The sequence below is a fragment of the Phascolarctos cinereus genome, unplaced genomic scaffold, assembly GCF_003287225.1.
Source record: "Phascolarctos cinereus isolate Bilbo 61053 unplaced genomic scaffold, phaCin_HiC Scaffold_5;HRSCAF=322, whole genome shotgun sequence".
Classification (NCBI taxonomy): Eukaryota; Metazoa; Chordata; class Mammalia; order Diprotodontia; family Phascolarctidae; genus Phascolarctos; species Phascolarctos cinereus.
In genome coordinates this window covers 211,245,909-211,266,876 of record NW_027555958.1, presented here as the reverse complement: position 1 = coordinate 211,266,876, position 20,968 = coordinate 211,245,909, and the positions used below count along the sequence as shown (strand labels likewise).

The window sequence follows — 20,968 nt, the reverse complement described above, 5'->3', positions numbered from 1 at the left end:
ATACATACCTATATCTTATTTATGCATAGTTTTAAAAAAAATATATACATTTTAATTCTCATATGTCAGAGTGCCTAGAACTTGCCATAATCTATTATGTCAAGGCAGTTAATGTGGGTCCAAAAGTACAGTCAACATTGACGATATTGCTTTTGGAGTGAAAAGCTAAGTAAATGTAGCCCCACACCTAAACACAGAGAGAAAGGCAACTGTTAGAACTTATTATATAATCTTATTCTCACATGTATTGCAGTTGACCAAGACATACTAAGGCTTTGTGCTATTGGGAGGTTGATTAAAGCAGTAGAATGTATTTAATGAAATAGAAAACTTTAAACATCTTTTATTATTGAGGTCTATTGTGGCTGACTAAATTGGTCAGATAATTTATAACCTAGAGACAGTTTTTGGTTGGTTTCATACATACCTATATCTTATTTATGCATAGTTTTTAAACTTTTAACAAACAATGAAATTAAATGAAACTTATGTAGACAAGGAAACCAAAAAAGACAGACCTGTTTCTCTACTATCTTCTTGTTTTAAAAAGTAGGAAAAATGCATGTGATATATAATTTTTTGTAAAAAAATATAATCGGGGCAGCTAGGTGGCACAGTGGATAGAGCACCGGCCTTGGAGTCAGGAGGACCTGAGTTCAGATTTGGTGTCAGACCCCACACTTGACATTTAATAGCTGAGTGACCCTGGGCAAGTCACTTAACCCCAGTTGCCTTGCCAAAAACAAAAGAACAAACAAAAAGAGAAAATAATCATAGTTTCCCAAATAACTTTAAGTTTAAAGAAATTAACCTCTTTTTATGTGTACAGAATAACCAGACAAAATGATGACTCAAGTTGTTATAAAATCACTTTTTCACATGTTGAATGACCCTAGTTTACCCCACTTAATTTGGAATATTGGACATTTCATCTCATTTGAATGGCTAGAAGAGAAATTATGGGAAAGAGGAAATTTTTACTTTATACTAGAATTTATTAAAATGCATATTCATTCACTTTTGGATTTGTTTATAATCCACATGTTAAATTTTTAAAATATCTTTGGGTTAAGACTTATCAGAGCTTAATGGGCATAAAAGGGGATGGAGGTTTATTTAGTATGTTCATTAATCAAGATTATGTTTATAGTTCTATCTTAAAGCATAGTAACCTTAAGTAAGATCCCACACTTTGAATTACTTCTGTTTTCTTTTTAAAATATTGAGTGAGCCTGAAGAATAAAAAGATATGGTAAAATCTAAGCATATTTATTTATTTCTGCTAAGCAAGTTCATAGGCTTTCGAACTTTAAGGGGCTGATCATTTAGGGGGAGTTTTACAGGGGGAAAAGTGAGGCCCAGAGAGGGAGAAGACTTAGAGGGAACTTGATTGCTATCTTTAATTTATTTGAAGACCTGTCAAGTAGAAAAAAGAGGATTAGATTTGTTTTGCTACAGACTCATGGGACAGAACTAGGAGCAATGAATAGAAATCGGGGAGAGAGTTTCACCTCTAAATACCATGAAAAACTTCCTAAAAATTAGAGCTAAGAATGGAATGGGCTGCCTCATGAAGGTGGTAGTTTGACCACCCCCACCCTCCCACCCCAACTCTTTTCCATCCCCTACCCTGATTAGGAAGTTTTAAGCAGAGACATGTCAAGATTTTCAAGATAAACTAGTATAGACTGGATTTGATGACTTCTTGGTTACCATCTAACTCAGAATTTGTGATTTTGTGAAATACTTAACAAAAACTAATACTTATAGTCTTGCCAGTTGGTCCTCAAGAGAAATCATCATGCTGCCTCAACTCTCCTGAAGTCCTTCAAATTCACAGGTTTCCTAGGCAGGATTAATTTTTGTGACTTCAAGATATATGGTAAAGTAGAAAGTGTACCTGGAAGAAAGGCTGTAGTGTTTAGTGAATAGAAAGCCATTTTGGAAGTTGGGAAGTTCTGGATTCAAGTTTTACCTCTGACATGTATTTTTACTGGCTTTGGATACCCTACTAGGCAAGTCTTTTAACCTCTTGGTGCTCCAGGCAACTCTCCAAGTCTGGAAGTTGCATAACAGTGCTAGTCTTCATTGGTAGAGGGAATACCCCACAGCAATGTAATCTCAGGTCTAGTTCCAAAACAAACAAACAAAAGTATATTTAGACTGCAAGTCAAGAGACATGGGTTCTAATCCTAACTCATCAGCTCTTTGACCTTCAGTTAAGATATTTTTCCTCTCTGGGGATATTTTTCTGTTTTTTGAAATGAGAGCTCTATATGAGCCTTTCATTTCTGAAATGGCCTATTTTTACAATGTTCAGTCAAACTACCATGTTCAGTGGCCTGGTTATTTGAATAGAAACTTTTCCTAGCCTTGTGGTATAATTAGCAAGTGACACTTTATCTGGTCATTCTTATCCTTCCTACCCTCTAATTGCTGCCTCTATGAACGTTTATTTCTAAAAAATGCCTATTACCACACCCAAAGGTAGATGCATTTCTGTATATCTCTCAGGCTTCCTTCTCCCCTATCCATGCCATCTAATCTATGTATGTGGAACCATTGAATTTATAGTACCATGCCAAAATTTTATTGGGTGTATTTTTAGCAAGGATCCACTCCAAAATAATACTGTGAGAATGGTAAGTTACTTATCGTCTTTGAATACACAAATGATTGTAGGGTCCCTTTTTTGTTAGGTACCTCAAGTGTCAGACTTAAAGCTTTATTAGATACCGCAATTAAGAAAACATGGTATTTTGGTGTGAAGTGTTTGTCAACTTTAAAGTTACCACTATACTCAAAAATCCTAATTTTAAATGGTTTCACGTTGTATTTGTTCTTTGCTATTAGTCTTCTAATATTGCCTTTGGCCAAAAGCAATGAAATTGTGAAGAAAGAAGAAATGATAGCAAGAAGTCATGTATGTTTGGAAAGGACTGTTCGTTTTTTATATTGTAATTTAAACATTTCATATGTTTATGTTCCTTCTCCCTAACTAGAGTGTAAGCTCCTTTAGAGCAGAAACAGAATTACGTGCTTTTTCCTATAGTGTTGTGTGTATATTCATATATACATATGTATACACACATATACGCATACACGTAACATACAGTGGGTGCTGATTATGTACTTTTTTATGGAATTGAAATGAATTGAATTGACATGACCCCAATTTATGAATGTGCTAATTGTTTTTTCTCATTTACTCAAGTTCTCTTTAGCTGTGAAATACAGAATCAAATGGCCAGGTAAAACTTGGGATTTTGATGTGGGTTGGTCATTTAATATATTTCTAGTTATTTAATCTGTTTCTTTATATTTTAGACTGTTCTTGATGGCTATTAAGTTTACAAAAAAAACCCCAAACAATTGTACTATTGGAATTTGCATAACCTGTCCTTGAGTTATATAGCAATGGAGATTGAAACCCTGTGTTTATGTGACTTTATTATACCAGCTGTAGTAGCAAACTCCCAGTTGTTTTGCACATGTATTCGCTTAATGTTTATTTTATGATGCTAATGCTTCCAAGCTATATAGTAAGTTTGATTCCTCCTATAGACTAAATGGCTTCACTATTTATTGATAATAAGTTACATGGGTAATCCAGGTTAATCATTTTGAAAATTTGTGCCTTAAGTTACAGACAGGACTATAAATACATGAGAAGACAAGCACAAAAAGTGTATTCTGTAGTGATGCTAAATCATTATCATATTATAAAGTCATCTTTTAATGTGTTAATGTGAAAAATAATTCCTACTTAAAACTGTAGGACCAGCTGATATGGATGGTTCTTTAGATATATGTAGGACAATTTTAAAAAAAAAACAACTTTAGCTTAATAAGGGTTAGCTTCTTTGCAGTCTTTATCAGATTTATGACTTTGTTCCAAAACATATCAGTTATATTCCATTTTATTCCATTTGAGTAGGTCATTCAACATGACTAGATCATAAAATTACCAAGTACCAGTAGTAATGATATTATGTTTGCCAAGAGGTTATCATTATTTCTTAAACTGGTGTTTTTTGTTTGATAAAATTGCAGCAAATCACTCGGGTTGCTGGCCCTCAGTAAAGCTTTATGCTACTGGAGACCAGTGAATCCTTCTCACAGGACTTCCAGGTGTGCTGGTTTAGCTCAGCCAATGGCCATTTCACCCCTCCACCCTGCTTCCCGGAAGGGATCATTGGTAGCAGGAGGAGTGCTAGGCTTCCTGGTACAGCAGTTTCCACCGGCTCTAGACTGGGCCAAGTATCACTGGCCCAGCCACTCTAGAACAGCACATTGCCGGCATCAGATACAGTTTTATTTACTTTATTGCAGGGATGCAGCCTGAAAGCATATATATATATATATGTTTGTATATATGTGTTACTTATCTGCCGTTTCTGCAGTTAGTCATGTGCTTTTCTGACTTCAAAGATTTGTGGCTTCTTTGGTGTAGGCATTCCCTTCACCAACACTGATTGCAACACTTTCAGGCCTCTGGATGGTCTTCATGAGTTGCTGTGGCCAATAAAATTCATCACCTGGTGGCCAACCTCATGGTGATGAACGTTTTTCTGAACTTAGAATGTTCCTTGGCCAACAAATACACAGTCCATTGCCAGTACTTTCCAGCTTGGCAGGATATGTGCCATAGCTTGCGCTCAACTGGCAAAGCTTTTGAGAACCCTAAGTCACCTTCATGCCATGACTGAGGCATTGGAGAAGGACTTTAATGGATAACATTGCTACCATCCAATCAGGAGAAATTCTTCAGCTGTATAAAATTTTTTCACTTAAAAAAAATTTTAAATGGAGGGACCTTAAAAGATATAATATTTAGCCATATCCCTTTATTTTAACAGTGAGGGAATCTGAGGCTCAGGAAGGGTAATGACTTGCCAAAATTTGTGGCAGATCCTAGGTCTAGGACTCATGATGTTCTATCTGTTATCTTTTCTACTACCGAAAAGCAAAACACAAACTCTTCTTCCTTAAAGGCCAATTCAGCAGTCTTCCCTATAAATGCCATATTTGAGTTACATGTCTAGCACTTTGGACGCAATCGGCCCTTATTTCATAAATGTTTGTTGAAATGAGAGTCTCTTCATTCTAAATGAAGTTATTGATTTTTATCCTGTTTCCTTTATATAACGTCAAGTATTAAGTCTTTAAATGCTGAGGCCATTATGTAGCTATGAAAACACCACTGTAGTCCTAAATAATAATTTGTCATGTTGTCTTTACACATATCCCGAGGTCTAAAGTACACCCAATTGAAGAAGAAAATACCTATCTGTAAAAATGGAGCAGTTTAAATCATCATGAATTTATAGGTTATGATCTCTAAATTACCATATTTCAAAGTGCCATGTGAACATCATGATTAATAAAATGCTGTATTATTTCTCCTCAGGCTGTTTGTTATACCCTTACCTTACCTTCACCCATTCTCCCTACTCCACTTTTTTTTTCCCTACTTGTAAGGATGAACAAGATTTTGTATACTATGATATTGAAAACAATCGTCATCCTACTGACTTATACTGACATAAAGTGTATGTGTTTGTTTCCAACCCCTAACTTTGCAATTCTGATCTTTTTATACAGATGTGGAATTGCAGGAAGTTCTGAAAAGGAGTCTGGAGGAGGTGTAATTGAAGAATCCCCTGCACAATAACAGCTGTCACTGAAGGTGCTCGCAATAGTAGAATCTTGAGTTCTACTTGAGTCAAAAACCATACTAGCAAAGATATATTTGAAAACATGCTTATGCATTTACTTGTTAGACTTGAAAGCTAATGTCATTTATTTTATGTTCTTGTACTAATGTGGATTTATAAAATGTACAGAAGGAAGAGAATAAATGTTTAATATAAATCTGAATTGCCATGTTCTAATACAGTTGCTATAATCTCTCAGCCATATGACTGTATGTAGTTAAAGAAAGTAAGCTCTTCTCTATGGTTTTGTATTCTCCTTATTAATCTTTTTTGACTTTTAATCATGGATCTTATTTTGGCCCTTTGTTTTTTACAGACATAAGCTACTCCGTTCTAATTTTCCTAAAATCCATGAGAGTTTGATCTCTTACTATCTTTCTGATGTCTTTTTAAAATGTTCTTAATAGTTGGAGAGATAATAAAACATGTTACTTGCTTTGTCCCTTGTGTTGCACACAAATTTATATCCATGCCTTCAAGTAATTCATTGTTGATACATTAAAAGGGCAATTTTATTTTTCTTAAGAAATGATTTAAAGGGTACCTTTTTTTCCCCACTTATTTTACATAGAATGCTATATACATTTATGCCCTTTTGTTTAAAAGGGGTATTATACAAATATTTGAATAGAATTAAATTTATTCTAAATACGTTTGGGTCCTGATTTTTATAAATGTTATTTCCTAGAAATAACCTGTTTTTAAACAAAAGTTCCCATTAAAAGCCTTTTCTCCAATATTCCATACGATCCTGGCTTGAGATTTGTATGCAAGTCTTTCTCATTCTAGGTTAATTACAAGAGTAAGCTATCAATATTCTCTCTATAATAGTCATTTAATTTTTAAAGTTCTGAAACCCCTCTGTGGATGCTGGAAATACAATGGAAGAATGTGCCTTTGTATTTTTACATGGCTAACAAAATTTGACTGAAAATGGAACAAAACCCTATTTTTTTAATGTTAGCTTTAAAAAACAAAGTTGTTTCTATAAATGTAATATTCAAAAATGAGAAAAGATACATGCACAAATTAAATGTAGAATAGTGCAAGAGATGTTATGTGGCCTTACGTAAGTGCTATATGAATGGTACACATTTTAAAATGCCATGAATTCAGAGGAGGGAGAGATTGTTATGAGTGGGCCTGTGTCATGGACAGTGGTAATTGAGCTGAACCTTAAATATGGGTATGCATTGCCTTGGTGGGAAGGGGATATCATTGGAAAGGATTATACATGAAGAGCTGTGCAACCAAAGGTATAGAAGGAGAAGGGAGCATGCCATTGTAGTGATATCTGCTGCATGTCACAGGTTCCACAAACAGAGATAAAAGTTTAGGAAGAAGTTATATTTAACCTTCTATATAGTGTAATCACTGAAAGATTATTTTGAGGGAGAAGAAGGAAGTTTTCTGAAGTCTTTTATTTTAGATATTTGTTGATGGGGTTTTTTTTCTCCCCCATTTTGACAGATAATTGTCACTTGATCAATCTACTGCTTACTCACTAAAATCCATGTTGTAAATTATTTCATATGAAGTATCATAAGGATTAAATTCACCTGATTGCAAGGATACGATTCTATGGATAACCCTAGGAATTAAGGAGATTCCCCTGGTGGTAGAACTCCCACCCCCAACTGCAAGCTCCTGCCATTACTGAAAGATTTGTCCTTTGTTAGGTTGGTTAACTACCAGCTTTCTTTTCATTCATTCATTGCTTGCTAATTCATGTTATGTCACCCATTGATAATGTGTTCAGTGGCACTGAACATGGTTTTAAAACTTGGGTATAAATGGTTACTCCAGCATTTAGCTGTAGCCCTCATATTAGAAGGTGTATTTTTAACCTTTATTGTGAGTTAGTATATAGTGGCTATCATTCAGGACCTGATGAAACAGTTCTAGATTTAAGGATTTAATAGTTCGTTGATGTATATATAAAACACATTTATTTCCTTGGATTAAAGGTATTGTTTACCTGTGGTTAATATATCATAAACAGGCTTTACATCTTTGTGAAATAAAGGCTTACTAAATTAAAGACTTAACACTAATATGTGGAAGTTAAAAAGCAAGGAAACCAGCCCCACTAATATCTTTTTTTTTTCTACTAATATCTTAATAGTAGAAAAATGCTGGGAAGTGACAGGGGAAAGGCGAATTACAGTTTAGAAATCTTTAAAAACACAGAAGAGGAGTAGACCTATTGCTCCTATTCTCCAGATCAACTCGCCCCAACAGCCAGTGCCCTTAGTCTAGTCTGACCTTTTGTTCCAACCTAGGCTACTGCTGATGCTGCCATTCTTAGACCAAATTACAATAAACTGGGGATGGGATTAAAAAATAAGGGAGTACATTGAGGTCTAGCTCACTGAGCACATGGGAAAAACAGCCTTTCCACTTTGAACTGCCCTAGAAAGTTAAGGGTAGGGTAAGTGGTGAAACAGCAAGGGAATGGTGAGCAATAAAACACACCTTAAGAATCACCCCCCCAGAAACTGCTGCAACCTTCTCTGTTTAGAAGTGACACTACACTAGTGATCCTTTGCTTCTACAGAAGTGACAGACTTAAATTGTCAGTGATCTTGGCCTCTCTGTGCAAAACTTTTTTTTAAATTGGAAAAGAGAACAAAAATCCATCAGAACAAGAGAAAATAAAGTATCCAAAGGATGAACAAAGAAAAACTAATACAATTTTACTATTTAAAAGAACTGAAGGGAAAAATACAGCTATAAATGCTGAATTCACATTAGAAGTGAAGCAAGTATGAATAAATTGGGCAATAGTAAATTCAAAGAATATGCAATAACGTGAAGCGACACTGCATAATGAAACCATCAATGGGAAGCAGCAAAACTCCACTAAATTAGTAAAAAATCAAAAGAATGGAAGTAAAAATTAATAATTTTAGAATACAACTTAAAAAGGCCTTTGTAGGCAAAGTAACAAGCTTATAAAAATAGATCAAGAAGTTTAAGCCTTTTTTGGGGGGGAGGTGAGGCAATTAGCGTTAAGTGATACCCAGGGTCATACAGCTAGTAAGTGTTAAGTGTTAAGGCCAGATTTGAACTTGGGTTCTACTGATTCCAGGGCCAGTGCTCTATCCACTGCACCACCTAGTTGCCCCCAAGAAGTTTAAACCTTTAATAATGATTTTGAATTTTGTTGATAACAAAATATAAATATTTAAAGAACTAATTGGGAAAAGTTTTCTGGAGTGCACAAAAAACAGGAAACAATTCACAAGTTGAAAGTTAAAAGATTCATCTCAGTGTAGAGAAATCCAGAATAGAGTTCAATTCATATAATTAGCAAACTTTAAAACTGCAAAAGCAATTAGCTATTAAAAACAATTAGATTGTAATTTTTCAACTGTAATAGGAAAGATGACGAAGTTGGACAAAAATAGACATCAAATATGCAAACTTAACCCTCCCCTTCCCCCTTACAAACTTTGAATATACTGTTATTTGGAAATCAACAAACCCTTAATGGCTTAATCAACCGAAGCCACAACTGTAAAGAACCTCATAAGTGGTCAGGGCTGTCATTGATGGCATACTGATAAGATTTCAACAACAGTATTAGTGTTTATACTTATACTTGTTACCACTTTTAATTTATCACAAAATATCTAATTTCAATTTTAGAATAAAAGTATCAGTAATGAAATAAAATTCATCTCAAATCAGAAAACAAGGTATACAGTGCTATATAATGGTGAAAAGTATACTGGTGAATGAATATTAAACAATTTTGAATTTATACATGCTAAACAATTTGGTGATTAGGTTCATAAAAACAGAAACATAGTAGTAGGAAATTCCATTAGTCACTTATCAGTCAGTGGAAAGGCATTAAGTACCTACTATATGCCAGGTATGCTAAGTACTGGAAATCCATTGTCATGGAACTCACTTGGAGACAACATGATAACTATGTACAAATAAAATACAGGATAAGTTGGAGATATTTATCCTGTGTATATCTTATTTCTACTTTAAATTTGTTTTTGTTTTAGTAAGTTGAAGGTAGTAGAAGGTATAGGATTAAGGGGGATCAGGAAAGGCTTCTCTTTGAAGATTGGATTTTAGCTGGGACTTGAACGGAGCTAGAGAAGTGAAGCGGAAGAGATGAGGAATTATAATCAGCCTATGGGAAACAGTGAAAATGCCCAGAATCTGAGGATCATGTTTGAGGAACAATCAGGAGACCAGTGTCCCTTGCTCTGCAAGAGTACTTGGTGTGAAGGGAGGGGGAAGCAAGGTTCGGAAAGATTGGAAAGGAAAAGGAATAGTTGGTTATGAAGTGCTTTGAATGCCAAAAGGGACTTTACATTTGATCCTTTAGGTTGGGGTGGGGAACCTTCTGCCTTGTGGCCACATGTGGTGGTCTAGGTCCTTCGGGTGCGGGATTGAGTCCAAGTTTTACAGAACAAATCCTTTTATGAAGGGGATTTGTTCTGTGCGGCTTGGATTCTGTCAGAAGGCCGCATTTGAGGACCTAGAGGGCCATATGTGGCCTCAAGGCCACAGGTTCCCCGCCCCTGCTTAGGTGTTAGGAAACAAATGGAACAACTGGAGTTAAGTGTGTGTGTGTGTGTGTGTGTGTGTGTGTGTGTTGTGTGTGTGTGTGATCAAATAGGCACTTTGGAAAGATGAATTTAACAGGTGAGTGGACCGTGGTCTAGCTGGGAAGAGGCTTGAGATGGAGAGATCAGCCAGTATTGTTTAAGCTTATTACTACTTACAGTTAATCACATTTTAGTAGGTCTGGCACAAATGAAATAAAAATGTTTAATTCAAACTAGAAAACATCGAGAGATAGACAAGGGTACTACACAGTATAATGGCAAAAGGAACATTGGTGAATATTAAAACTTTTAAATATGTAAGGACTGATTCAGTGGTTAGGTTCACAAACTTAGTCGTAGGGAGCTCTAGTAATTCTCAGACTGCCACATCCACTGAGAAGGTATCAGAAATCAGATATAAACTTTATTAAATAAGCTGGAAATAAAGATATAGAGGTAACTTAACTGAAGCAAGTGAACACTACTCAAAAAGCTGATCATAAAGAGGGCCTTTCCTTTTTTTTTTAATTGAAATACATATATTATTTAGGCAAACAAAAAGAATGGGAATAGCAGTAACAAGGTCCACTACTGAACATTGTGATGGGTTTGCAGCACTCATATTTTAAACTCAAGGAGAATTTAATTGTATTCCAAGAGAGTTAAGTTTGCAGTTCTGAAATATGAATCATTTTTTAACTGCCACATCAAGTTAGAAGCCTGTTTATCTCCTTTAGCATAAGCATGTGTTCTGCTTTGCTATGTAATAAAGCAGTAAACATGTTCTACCAATACCATAATGATAGTTGCCTGTAAAATTAGACCTCTGATGCTAGGTTTTAGCTTCATTCCCTCAAAGGTCATCTATTATCAATAAATTCAGTTGTCTGAGGAAAATGTAAACATTAGTTGTATTATGCTGCCACTGCCAGTATTGGGTCTTTGACAACCTTTGGAGATAACTCTAGCAAGAATGGTAATAAACTCCAAATGAGAGTCTCTGATTAGTTTTCTGGCAAGTCAAAAGGAAAAACTTATTAAAGTTTTTTCTTTTGGCTGAAATATCATAATACTGGAGATATTTCTTGTTTTGGAATACAATTGATTTGGCCTTGACTTTTCTGCTCTTAATACCACTTTGTTGACACACAACAATTACAAGAATATTTTCACATACTAGTACCAGATCTCTATACTAGTTGGGCACATTGATGTAAGTAATTCTCAATGTTACATTAAACATAATGGCATGCTGAGCTTGGATGTAAAAACTACTTCTCAGAACCATATTTCTCATAGCCAGCTGAATCCCATACATGGAATTTAATAGGACCTTTATTTGTATGGAACACCAAGGGATGGACATCAATGCCTACTGTACATACGCCTCAAATTCACCAGTCAGGTGATATTTTACAAATGTGTTTTTCCAGTATCTCCATCATGAGCTAGTAAAAAGTTTTAACTAAACTTGGCATTTTCCTTGGGTGGCCATTGTGATGGTTCATTCAGAAGAATTGTCATCTAAGCCTGAATGAATGATGGCCATTGCTAAGCTTCATTTTTTCAAATTTAATTTTCAGTTCCAAATTATCTTCCTCTTCCTCCTCTGCCCACTGAGAAATTACGAAAAATGAATAACATTAAAAAATATGTGTAGTCATGCAAAAAAAAATCTGTATTAGTAATGTCCAGAAAGACAGAAGGGAGGGAAGGAAGGAAGGAAGGAAGGAGAATGTGCTTCAATCTGCACTTTGGGTCTCTAGCTAGGGTTGGATAGCATGTTTCATCATGAATATGAAATTGTGGTTAGTCATTGTGTTGATCATAGTCTTGACTATCTTTGCAAAGTTACTATTGTATAAATTGTTCTTCTGGTTCTGTTCACTTCATCTTGAATAATTTCATGTCTTCCCAGGTTTTTCTGAAACCGCCTCCTTCATAATTTCTTACAGCAATATAGTATTCTGTCACATTCAGCCATTCGCCCATTGATGTGGGTATATCCTCATTTACCAATTCTCTGCCACAACAAAAAATCTTCCTTTGTATGGGTCTTTTTCTTCTCTTGGATCTGTTGGGGTTTAGACCTTGTTGCAGTATCACTGTATCAAAGCGGGGTATAGCATAGTTTAATAGTTATTTGGACATGCTTGCTTTCCAAAATGTTTGGGTCATTTCACAGCTCCACTAACAGTACATTAAAATACCAATCTGATTGATATGAGGTGGTACCTCAGTTTTAATTTTAATTTCTCTAATAGTGATTTAGAGCATTCTTTTCATAAGACTATTGACAGCTTAGATTTCTTCCTTTAAAAACTGCCTCTTCATGTTTAATGACCATTTTTCAATTGGGGAATGGCTTTTATTCTTTATGATTCTTTTCCATAGATAAAATTATACTTTTATCAGAGAAACTTGCTGCAAAGATTTGTTTCCTCAGTGTCCTATTTCTCTTCTAATTTTAGTTGAATTGGTGTTTTTGCAAAATCTTTTTAATATTAGTCATCTGTGTAAAAATATTAGAAAAGGAAAAACATCCAGAAGAACAGAAAAAGATAACTAGCTCAAAAATAGAATAGAAAATATTTTTTTAAGAAACCAAGAATGGGGGCAGCTAGGTGGCACAGTGCATGGAGCACTGGCCCTGGATTCAGGAGGACCTGAGTTCAAATCCAGCCCTTCAGACACATAACACTGGTTACCCTGAGCAAGTCACTTAACCCCATTGCCTAGCCAAAAAACAAAAACCAAGAATGAAAGAACCTTTTTCTAAAAGACCAATAAAATTGATTTTTAAATTAGCCAACCTTAAAAAAATTATCAAAACCTGGGCGCTAAAGACAAAAATAAAAAAGATGAATATTGGTTAACACGTATAGTGGTATGGTAGTAGAGGAGTGAAATGTGTGATAATTTGCAAAAATATGAATTGTTAAAGCTGGCAATAAGTAACTTAGACCAATTACAGAAAATGAAATAAGATAACAATCTAAACTACTCCAAAAAGACCTCTGGTCCAAACATGTTAATATTTCCAAATATAAGAACAAATAATATTACATAGATTATTCATAAATATAGGGGAAGATAAAAAACTCAGGTATTCCTTTTGGGAGATAAATGTGGTTTGGGGTTTAAAACCTGGTAAGTGGAACCCTTGAAAATAAAGGTGTAGACCAATTCCCCTAATCAACACATGCAAAAATACAAATATAATATTAACAAAATATAACAATACGTTTTAAAATTTTCATGACCAAGCAGAAGGCAGCATGATGTAACACTAATTTAGATTCAGAAGTGTTAGGTTAGTCCTAGTTGAAATAGCTGTGTAACCCTTGGGAAACTTCTTAAAGTTCCTTTTCTTTAAAATGACGGAGTTGGACTACCTTCCTACGGTTCTCCATATTTACATTTTGCAGGATTTGCTTCAATATTCAAGAATCATTTTTTAAAGATAAGCAAATATGTATAGTATAGTTCAGGGGTGGGGAACCTGCAGCTTTGAGGCCACATGTGGCCTTCTAGGTTCTTGGACGTGGTATTTTGATTAAGTCCAAGTTTTATGAAACAAATCCTTTTATTAATAGTTAAAATCATTAAGATTTGTTCTCTGAAGTTTGGATTCAGTCAAAAGGCTGCACTTGAGGACCTAGAGAGCCAAATGTGACCTCGGGGCCACAGGTTTCCTACCCCTAATATACTTGAAAGTTAAATTTTCTATTCAGTTCTGGTCTTTTTATTAGGAATGTTTGAAAATCCTAAATTTAATGTCCATTCCCCCCCCCCAAAGGATTACAGTCAATTTTGCTGGATGGGTTATTGGTTGTAATCCTAGGTCCTTTGCCTTCTGGAATGTCATAGTACAAGCCTTCTGATTCTTTAATGTGAAAGCTGCTAAATCTTGTGTAATCCTGACTGGCTCCATGATAATTTGAACTGTTTCTTTCTGGCTGCTTGCAATATTTTCTCCTAAACCTGTGAGCTCTGGAATTTGGCTATAATATTCCTGGGAGTTTTCATTTTGGGATTTCTTTCAGGAGATATCAGTAGATTGTTTCAATTTCTATTTTACCCTCTGGTGCTATGATATCAGGGCAGTTTTCCTTTATGATTTCTTGAATTATTATGTCTAGGCTCTTTTTTTTATCATGGCTTTCATGTCATCCATTAATTCTTAAATTATCTCTTTTCAGTCTATTTTCCAGTTCACTGTTTTTATTGAGATATTTCACATTTTCTTCTATTTTCCATTCTTTTGATTTTGTTTTATTGTTTCTTGGTATCTCATGGAAATGAGTCACTTACTCAATTCTAATTTTTTATTTATTTTGTATTTTTTAGCAAGGCAGTGGGGGTAAGTGACTTGCCCAAGGTCACACAGCTAGTAAGTCTTATGTGTCTGAGGCAATATTTGAACTTGGCTCCTCCTGATTCCAAGGCCAGTGCTCTATGCACTTCACCACCTAGCTGCCCCTCAATTCTAATTTTTAAGGAATTTGTTTTTTTAAATTTATTTATTTTTGGTTTTCAATATTCACTTCCTCAAGATTTTGAGTTCCAAATTTTCTCCCCATCTCATCCCTCCCCCCACCCCAAGATGGCATGCATTCTGTATACTCCTTCCCCTAATCTGCCCTCCCTTCTATCTCTCCCCGCCTTTGCCCTCTGGAATATTGTATTCCATGCCCTTCAGTCTCCTAATGTAGAAGCTGCTAAATTTTGTGTTATTCTGATTGTATTTCCACAATACTTGAATTGTTTCTTTCTGGCTGCCCTGCAATATTTTCTCCTTGACCTGGGAATTCTGGAATTTGGCTACAGTATTCAGAGGAGTTTTCCTTTGGGGATCTCTTTCAGGAGGTGATCAATGGATTCTTTCCATTTGTATATTGCCCTCTGGTTCTAAAATATCAGGGCAGTTTTCCTTGATAATTTCTTCAAAGATGATGTCTAGGCTCTTTTTTTAATCAAGGCTTTCAGATAGTCCAATAATTTTTAAATTCTCTCTCCTGGATCTATTTTCCAGGTCAGTTGTTTTTCCAATGAGATATTTCACATTCTCTTCTATTTTTTCATTCTTTTGGATTTGTTTTACAGTATCTTGATTTCTCATACAGTCACTAGCTTCCAGTTGCTCCATTCTAATTTTGAAGGAAGTATTTTCTTCAGTAAGCTTTTGGACCTTCCTTTTCCATTTGGCCAATTTTGCTTTTTAAGTCATTCTCCTCATTGGCTTTTTGGACCTCTTTTGCCATTAGGGTTAGGCTATTTTTTAAGGTGTTATTTTCTTCAGTGACTTGTTTTTCATGATTTTCTTGCATCACTCTCATTTCTCTTCCCAGTTTTTCCTCTACTTCTCTTACTTGCTTCTCAAAATCCTTTTTGAGCTCTTCCATGGCCTGGGACTGATTCATATTTTTCTTGGAGGCTTTGGATGTAGGAGCTTTGACTTTGCTGTCTTCTTCTGGTTGTATGTTTTGATCTTCTTTGTCACCAAAGTAAGATTCTGTAGTCTGACTCTTTTTGTGCTGCTTGCTCATGATCCCTGCAAATTACTTGAGTTATAAACTCTTTGTTAAAGTAGGGGTCTGTTTCCAGTATGGAGAATGTACTGTTTCAAGTCTCGGGAGTTTTGTGCAGCTCTTTTCAGAGATACTTCTAGGCACCTGTAAACTTTCAGTTCTTCCAAGGTGCTATGAGTGAGGGTGAGGTATTTACTCTTTCCTGGTCTGTGCTCTGTTTGATGAGTGACCACAAGCACCCTTTTCTGTCTTGGAACTGTGAGGAGGATTTTCTCTGCACCACCACTACAAGCTCCACCCCGCCAGCACTCCTTCTCACCCCAGGACCACCACCCCGAAATGTGACTCAGATTCAAGCATGGGCAAAGCAAGAGAATCTTGTACCAGGAAAGAGATCTCTGCAAGCCCCCCTCTGATCAGCCACTCGATTCTCCCTCATTCTGTGGGCTGGAAGCTCAGGAAGCAGCCACCGCCCGGGGTGCTAGGCTCAGGAACTGGAGTTGAGACCACCACACTTCTCTTTCTCACCACAGACACAGACTTTTCCCACTGACCTTCTAAGTTGTCTTTGGCGTTCGTGAGTTGAGAGTTCAGGAAACTGCCACAGCTGCCCACGATTCATTCCTCTGAGGCCTACTTCAAGTTTACTTAGGCCTGCCTTGCCTGCGCGCCCATCCCGAACTGTGCTCCTCTTCCAGCCTTTCTGATCAACCATCTACGTTGTCTTGGGCTAGAAATTTGTTTCACTCTTATCTTTTTGTAGGTTCTGCTGCTTTAGAATTCATTTAGAGCCATTTCTTATGGTATTTGGAGGGATTTGGGGGAGAGCTCAAGCAAGTCACTGCTTTTACTCTGCCATCTTGGCTCCGCCCCCAAGGAATCATTTTCTTCAGAGAGCTTTTGTATCTCTTTTTCTATTTGGTCAATTCTGTTTTTTCAAGGCGCTATTTTCTTCAGTATTTTTGAGCCTCTGTTACCAAGCTGTTGACTCTCTTTTCATAATTTTCTTTCATCATCCTCATTTCTTTTCCCAGTTTTCCCTCTACCTCTCTGATTTTTAAAATCATTTTTTGAGCTCTTCCAGGAATTTTTTTTTTTTTCATTTTAATTTTTAATTACAACTGTATATCTTTTATTCCCTTCCTCTTCTATTTTCCTATAGGGCAGGATAGACTTCTGTACCCCATTTCCTGTATTTCTTATTTCCCAGTTGCATGTGAAAACAATTTTTTTAAACATGTGTTTTTAAAACTTTGGTTCAAATTTTCTCCCTTCCTCCCTCCCCCCACCCTCATTGAAAAGGCAAGCAACTCAATATAGGTTATACATGTGCAGTTATGCAAAACACTTCCATAGTAGACATGTTGTGAAAAACTAACTCTATTTCCCTTAATCCTATCCTGCCTCCCATTTATTCTATTCTTTCTTTTGACCCTGTCCCTCCTCAGAAGTATTTACTTCTGATTACCCCCTTTCCCAATCTGCCCTCCTCTCTATCATCCCCCTGCTCTCTTGTCCCCTTTCCCCCTATTTTCCTGTAGGGTAAGACAGATTTCCATACCCAATTGAATGTGTATGTTATTCCCTCCTTAAGCCAAATCCTATGAGAATAAGATTCACTCACTCCCCTCACCTTCCTGTTTCCCCTCCACTGTGAGAGCTTTTCTTTTCTGTTTTTTTTTGTGAGATAATTTACCCCATTCTACCTCTCCCTTTCTTCTTCTCCTAGTATAATCCTCTCTCATCCCTTAATTTTATTCTCCAGATATGACCCCTTAAACTTCAATTCACCTTGTGCCCTCTATTGATCTATTTATATACATAAATTTTTTCCCCTCCAACTACCCTAATACTGACAAAGGTCTCATGAGTTATAAATATCATCTTTCCATGCAGGAATGTAAACAGTTCAATCTTAATAAGTCTCTTATGATTTCTCTTTCCTGTTTACCTCTTCATGTTCCACTTGAGTCTTGTATTTGAAAGTCAAATTTTCTATTCAGCTCTGGTCTTTTCATCAAAATGCTTTAAAGTCCTCTATTTCACTGGAATGACCATTTTTCCCCTGAAGGATTATACTCAGTTTTGCTGGGTAGGTGATTCTTGGTTGTAATCCTATCTCCTTTGCCCTCTGGAATATTATATTCCATGCCCTGTGGTCCTTTAATGTAGAAGCTGCTAAATCTTGTGTTATCCTGATTGTGTTTCCACAGTACTTGAATTGTTTCCTTCTGGCTGCCTGCAATATTTTCTCCTTGACCTGCGAACTCTGGAATTTGACTACAATATTCCTAGGAGTTTTCCTTTGGGGATCTCTTTCAGGAGGAGATCTGTGGATTCTTTCTATTTCTATTTTGCCCTCTGGTTCTAAAATATCAGGGCAGTTTTCCTTGATAATTTCTTGAAAGATGATGTCTAGGCTCTTTTTTTGATCATGGCTTTCAGATAGTCCAATAATTTTTAAATTCTCTCTCCTGGATCTATTTTCCAGGTCAGTTGTTTTTCCAATGAGATATTTCACATTGTTCTATTTTTTCATTCTTTTGGATTTGTTTTACAGTGTCTTGATTTCTCATAAAGTCACTAGCTTCCAATTGCTCTATTCTAATTTTTAAGGAAGTATTTTCTTCAGTAATCTTTTGGACTTCCTTTTCCATTTGGCTAATTTTGCTTTTTAGGGCATTCTTCTCCTCATTGGCTTTTTGGACCTCTTTTGCCATTTGGGTTAGGCAATTTTTTTTTTTTGGCTAGGCAATGGATTTAAGTGACTTGCCCAGGGTCACACAGCTAGTAAGTGTCATGTGTCTGAGGCCAGATTTGAACTCAAGTCTTCCTAAATTCAGGGCCAGTGCTCTATTCACTGTGCCACCTACCTGACCCTAGGCTGTTTTTTAAGGTGTTATTTTCTTCTGTATTTTTTTGGGGTCTCCTTTAGCAAGCTATTAACTTGTTTTTCATGATTTTCTTGCATCACTGTCATTTCTCTTCCCAGTTTTTCCTCTACTTCTCTTACTTCTCAAAATCCCTTTTGAGCTCTTCCAAGGCCTGGGACTGATTCATATTTTTCTTGGAGGCTTTGGATGTAGGAGCTTTGACTTTGTTGTCTTCTTTTGGTTGTATGTTTTGATCTTCTTTGTCACCAAAGTAAGATAATATAGTCTGACTCTTTTTGCACTGCTTGCTCGTGATCCTGGCCAATTACTTGAGTTTTAAACTCTTTGATGAGGTAGGAGTCTGCTTCCAATGTGGAAATGTACTGTCCCAAGCTTCGGGGGTTTGCACAGCTGTTTTCAGAGATACTTGTAGGGACCTGTAAATTTTCAATTCTTCCAAGGTGGTATGATAAGGGGCGAGGTGTTTACTCCTTTCTTGGCCTGTGCTGTGTTCAATGAGTGACCACAAGCACTCCTTTCTGTCCTGAAGCTGTGAGGAGGGTTTTCTCTACATACCCACTACAAGCTCTACTCTGCCAGTGCTCCTCCTTGCCCCAGTACTGCTGCCCAGAACTGTGACCCAGATCCACCCCCGGGCAAAGCAAGAGATTTCTGCCTCAGCACCAACAGACAGAGCCCTGCAATCCCCCTCTGATCTGTCACTGGATTCCCCCTCAGTCTGTGGGCTGGAAGCTCAGGAGGTAGCCGCCGCCCCTGGGCCGCACTCTTGGGAAACTGGACCTGCAACCTGCGCTCCTCTTTCAGCACCACAGAAACAGACTTTTCCCACTGACCTTCTCAGTTGTCTTTGGAGTTCATGAGTTGAAAAGTCTAGAAACTGCCACAGCTGCCCGCGACTCAGTCCTCTGAGGCCTGTTCCAGGTTCACTGCGGCCTGCACACCCAGGCCACACTGCACTCCTCTCCCTGCCTGGTGTGATCTACCGTTCTGATCAACTATCCAGGTTGTCTTGGGCTGGAAATGTGCTCCACTCTGTCTTTTTGTGGCTTCTGCTGCTTTAGAATTTGTTTAGAGCCATTTTTTACAGGTATTTGGAGGGGTTTGGGGGAGAGCTCAAGCAGGTCACTGCTTTCACTCCGCCATCTTGGCTCTGCCCCCCCCCCCCAATGGTTTCTTCTTTATATTTGCCCTTCTCCTTTCCAACTTATCAGGATTTGGCTTTACGCTCAAGAATCTTTTTGTAATCTTTATCCAGTTTTAGTCTAGTGATAACTACTTTGCTAGAGTGAATGCCCCCACATGGACAGTTGTGCCATTAGCTTTTTCACACTGCACGCGCTCAGTGTAGATGATATATTTCTTTCTGTAAACCTGGACTACCTTGCCAATTGGCTGACCTTTGTAGTGTCCACAAACCACCCGGACCTCATCGTCCTTGGGCATCAAGCGGACATTGTATTTCTGCCTCAGGTCCTTGGAGAATGGGGATGACATGATCTTGTGCCGGATGTGCGAGGGTGCACTGAAGTGCCTCTAGCAGTTCTTGCTTCAGTCTGATGTCATGAATGGATTGAACTTCATTTTGACAAGCGGGACCACCCGAAAGGAGTGCTAGGAATTCTTGTTGGGCTTCTAATTCACATTTTTCTTTGAGGTTTTGTTTGTAGCTGCTTTGGCACTGTTACCTTTTTGGTTTGTGTCATAATCTTCCCTGTCACCATAATAACGTGTTATGGTCAGGTTGCCATTTGCTCATTTTCACAGCCTATTTTTTTATTTTTAACTTTATGTTAAAGTTGGGTTCCATTCCTGGGGTAGAAGGGGCACTGTCCTAAGCTTCAGGTCTCTTGTATTGCTGTTTTTAGAGCTAGTCACCAATACTAGCACTCCTCCTGGCACTGGGACTATGACCAGGTTCCCCTGTTGTCTTGCAGCCGTAATTTGCTAGTGCCTCTTATCTTGGAATTGAGACCAGGCTGCCTACTCCTCCATGAGTGACCACAAATACTCCTTTTTATCCTGGAACCATGACCAGGGTTCCTGTTTCCCTGTGGCCACAAGTGTGGTTCCCCTTTTGGCCCTGGGTCTGTGACCCAGAACTGTGTATGGGCAGTGCAGCAAAGGGTCCCCTGCCATCTCCTTCTGACCAGTTATGGAATTCCATGCCCCTCCTCCCCCCGCCCTGCATTTGAGGCTTGTTACTGGCCCTTCAGTATGGCCTGCACTGCTATTTTGATAAAAATCTGGCATCT

The 20,968-nt window shown here is 37.2% G+C and overlaps 1 protein-coding gene and 1 pseudogene across 1 annotated transcript in view; one reads left to right on the top strand and one right to left on the bottom strand.

The window, feature by feature from the left end:
• ZNF451 (zinc finger protein 451) overlaps window positions 1-6,249 on the top strand; it is a 95,736-nt gene extending 89,487 nt beyond the window's left edge. Inside the window, 2 exon segments of the mRNA XM_021000498.2 lie at window positions 3,215-3,251; window positions 5,605-6,249. Of these exon segments, the coding sequence (XP_020856157.1) occupies window positions 3,215-3,251; window positions 5,605-5,674 (107 nt within the window). The 3' untranslated portion in view covers window positions 5,675-6,249.
• A 4,956-nt stretch (window positions 6,250-11,205) lies between these two features.
• On the bottom strand, window positions 11,206-20,210 carry LOC144457660 (GTP-binding nuclear protein Ran pseudogene; annotated as a pseudogene).
• Between the last annotated feature and the right edge of the window lie 758 nt (window positions 20,211-20,968).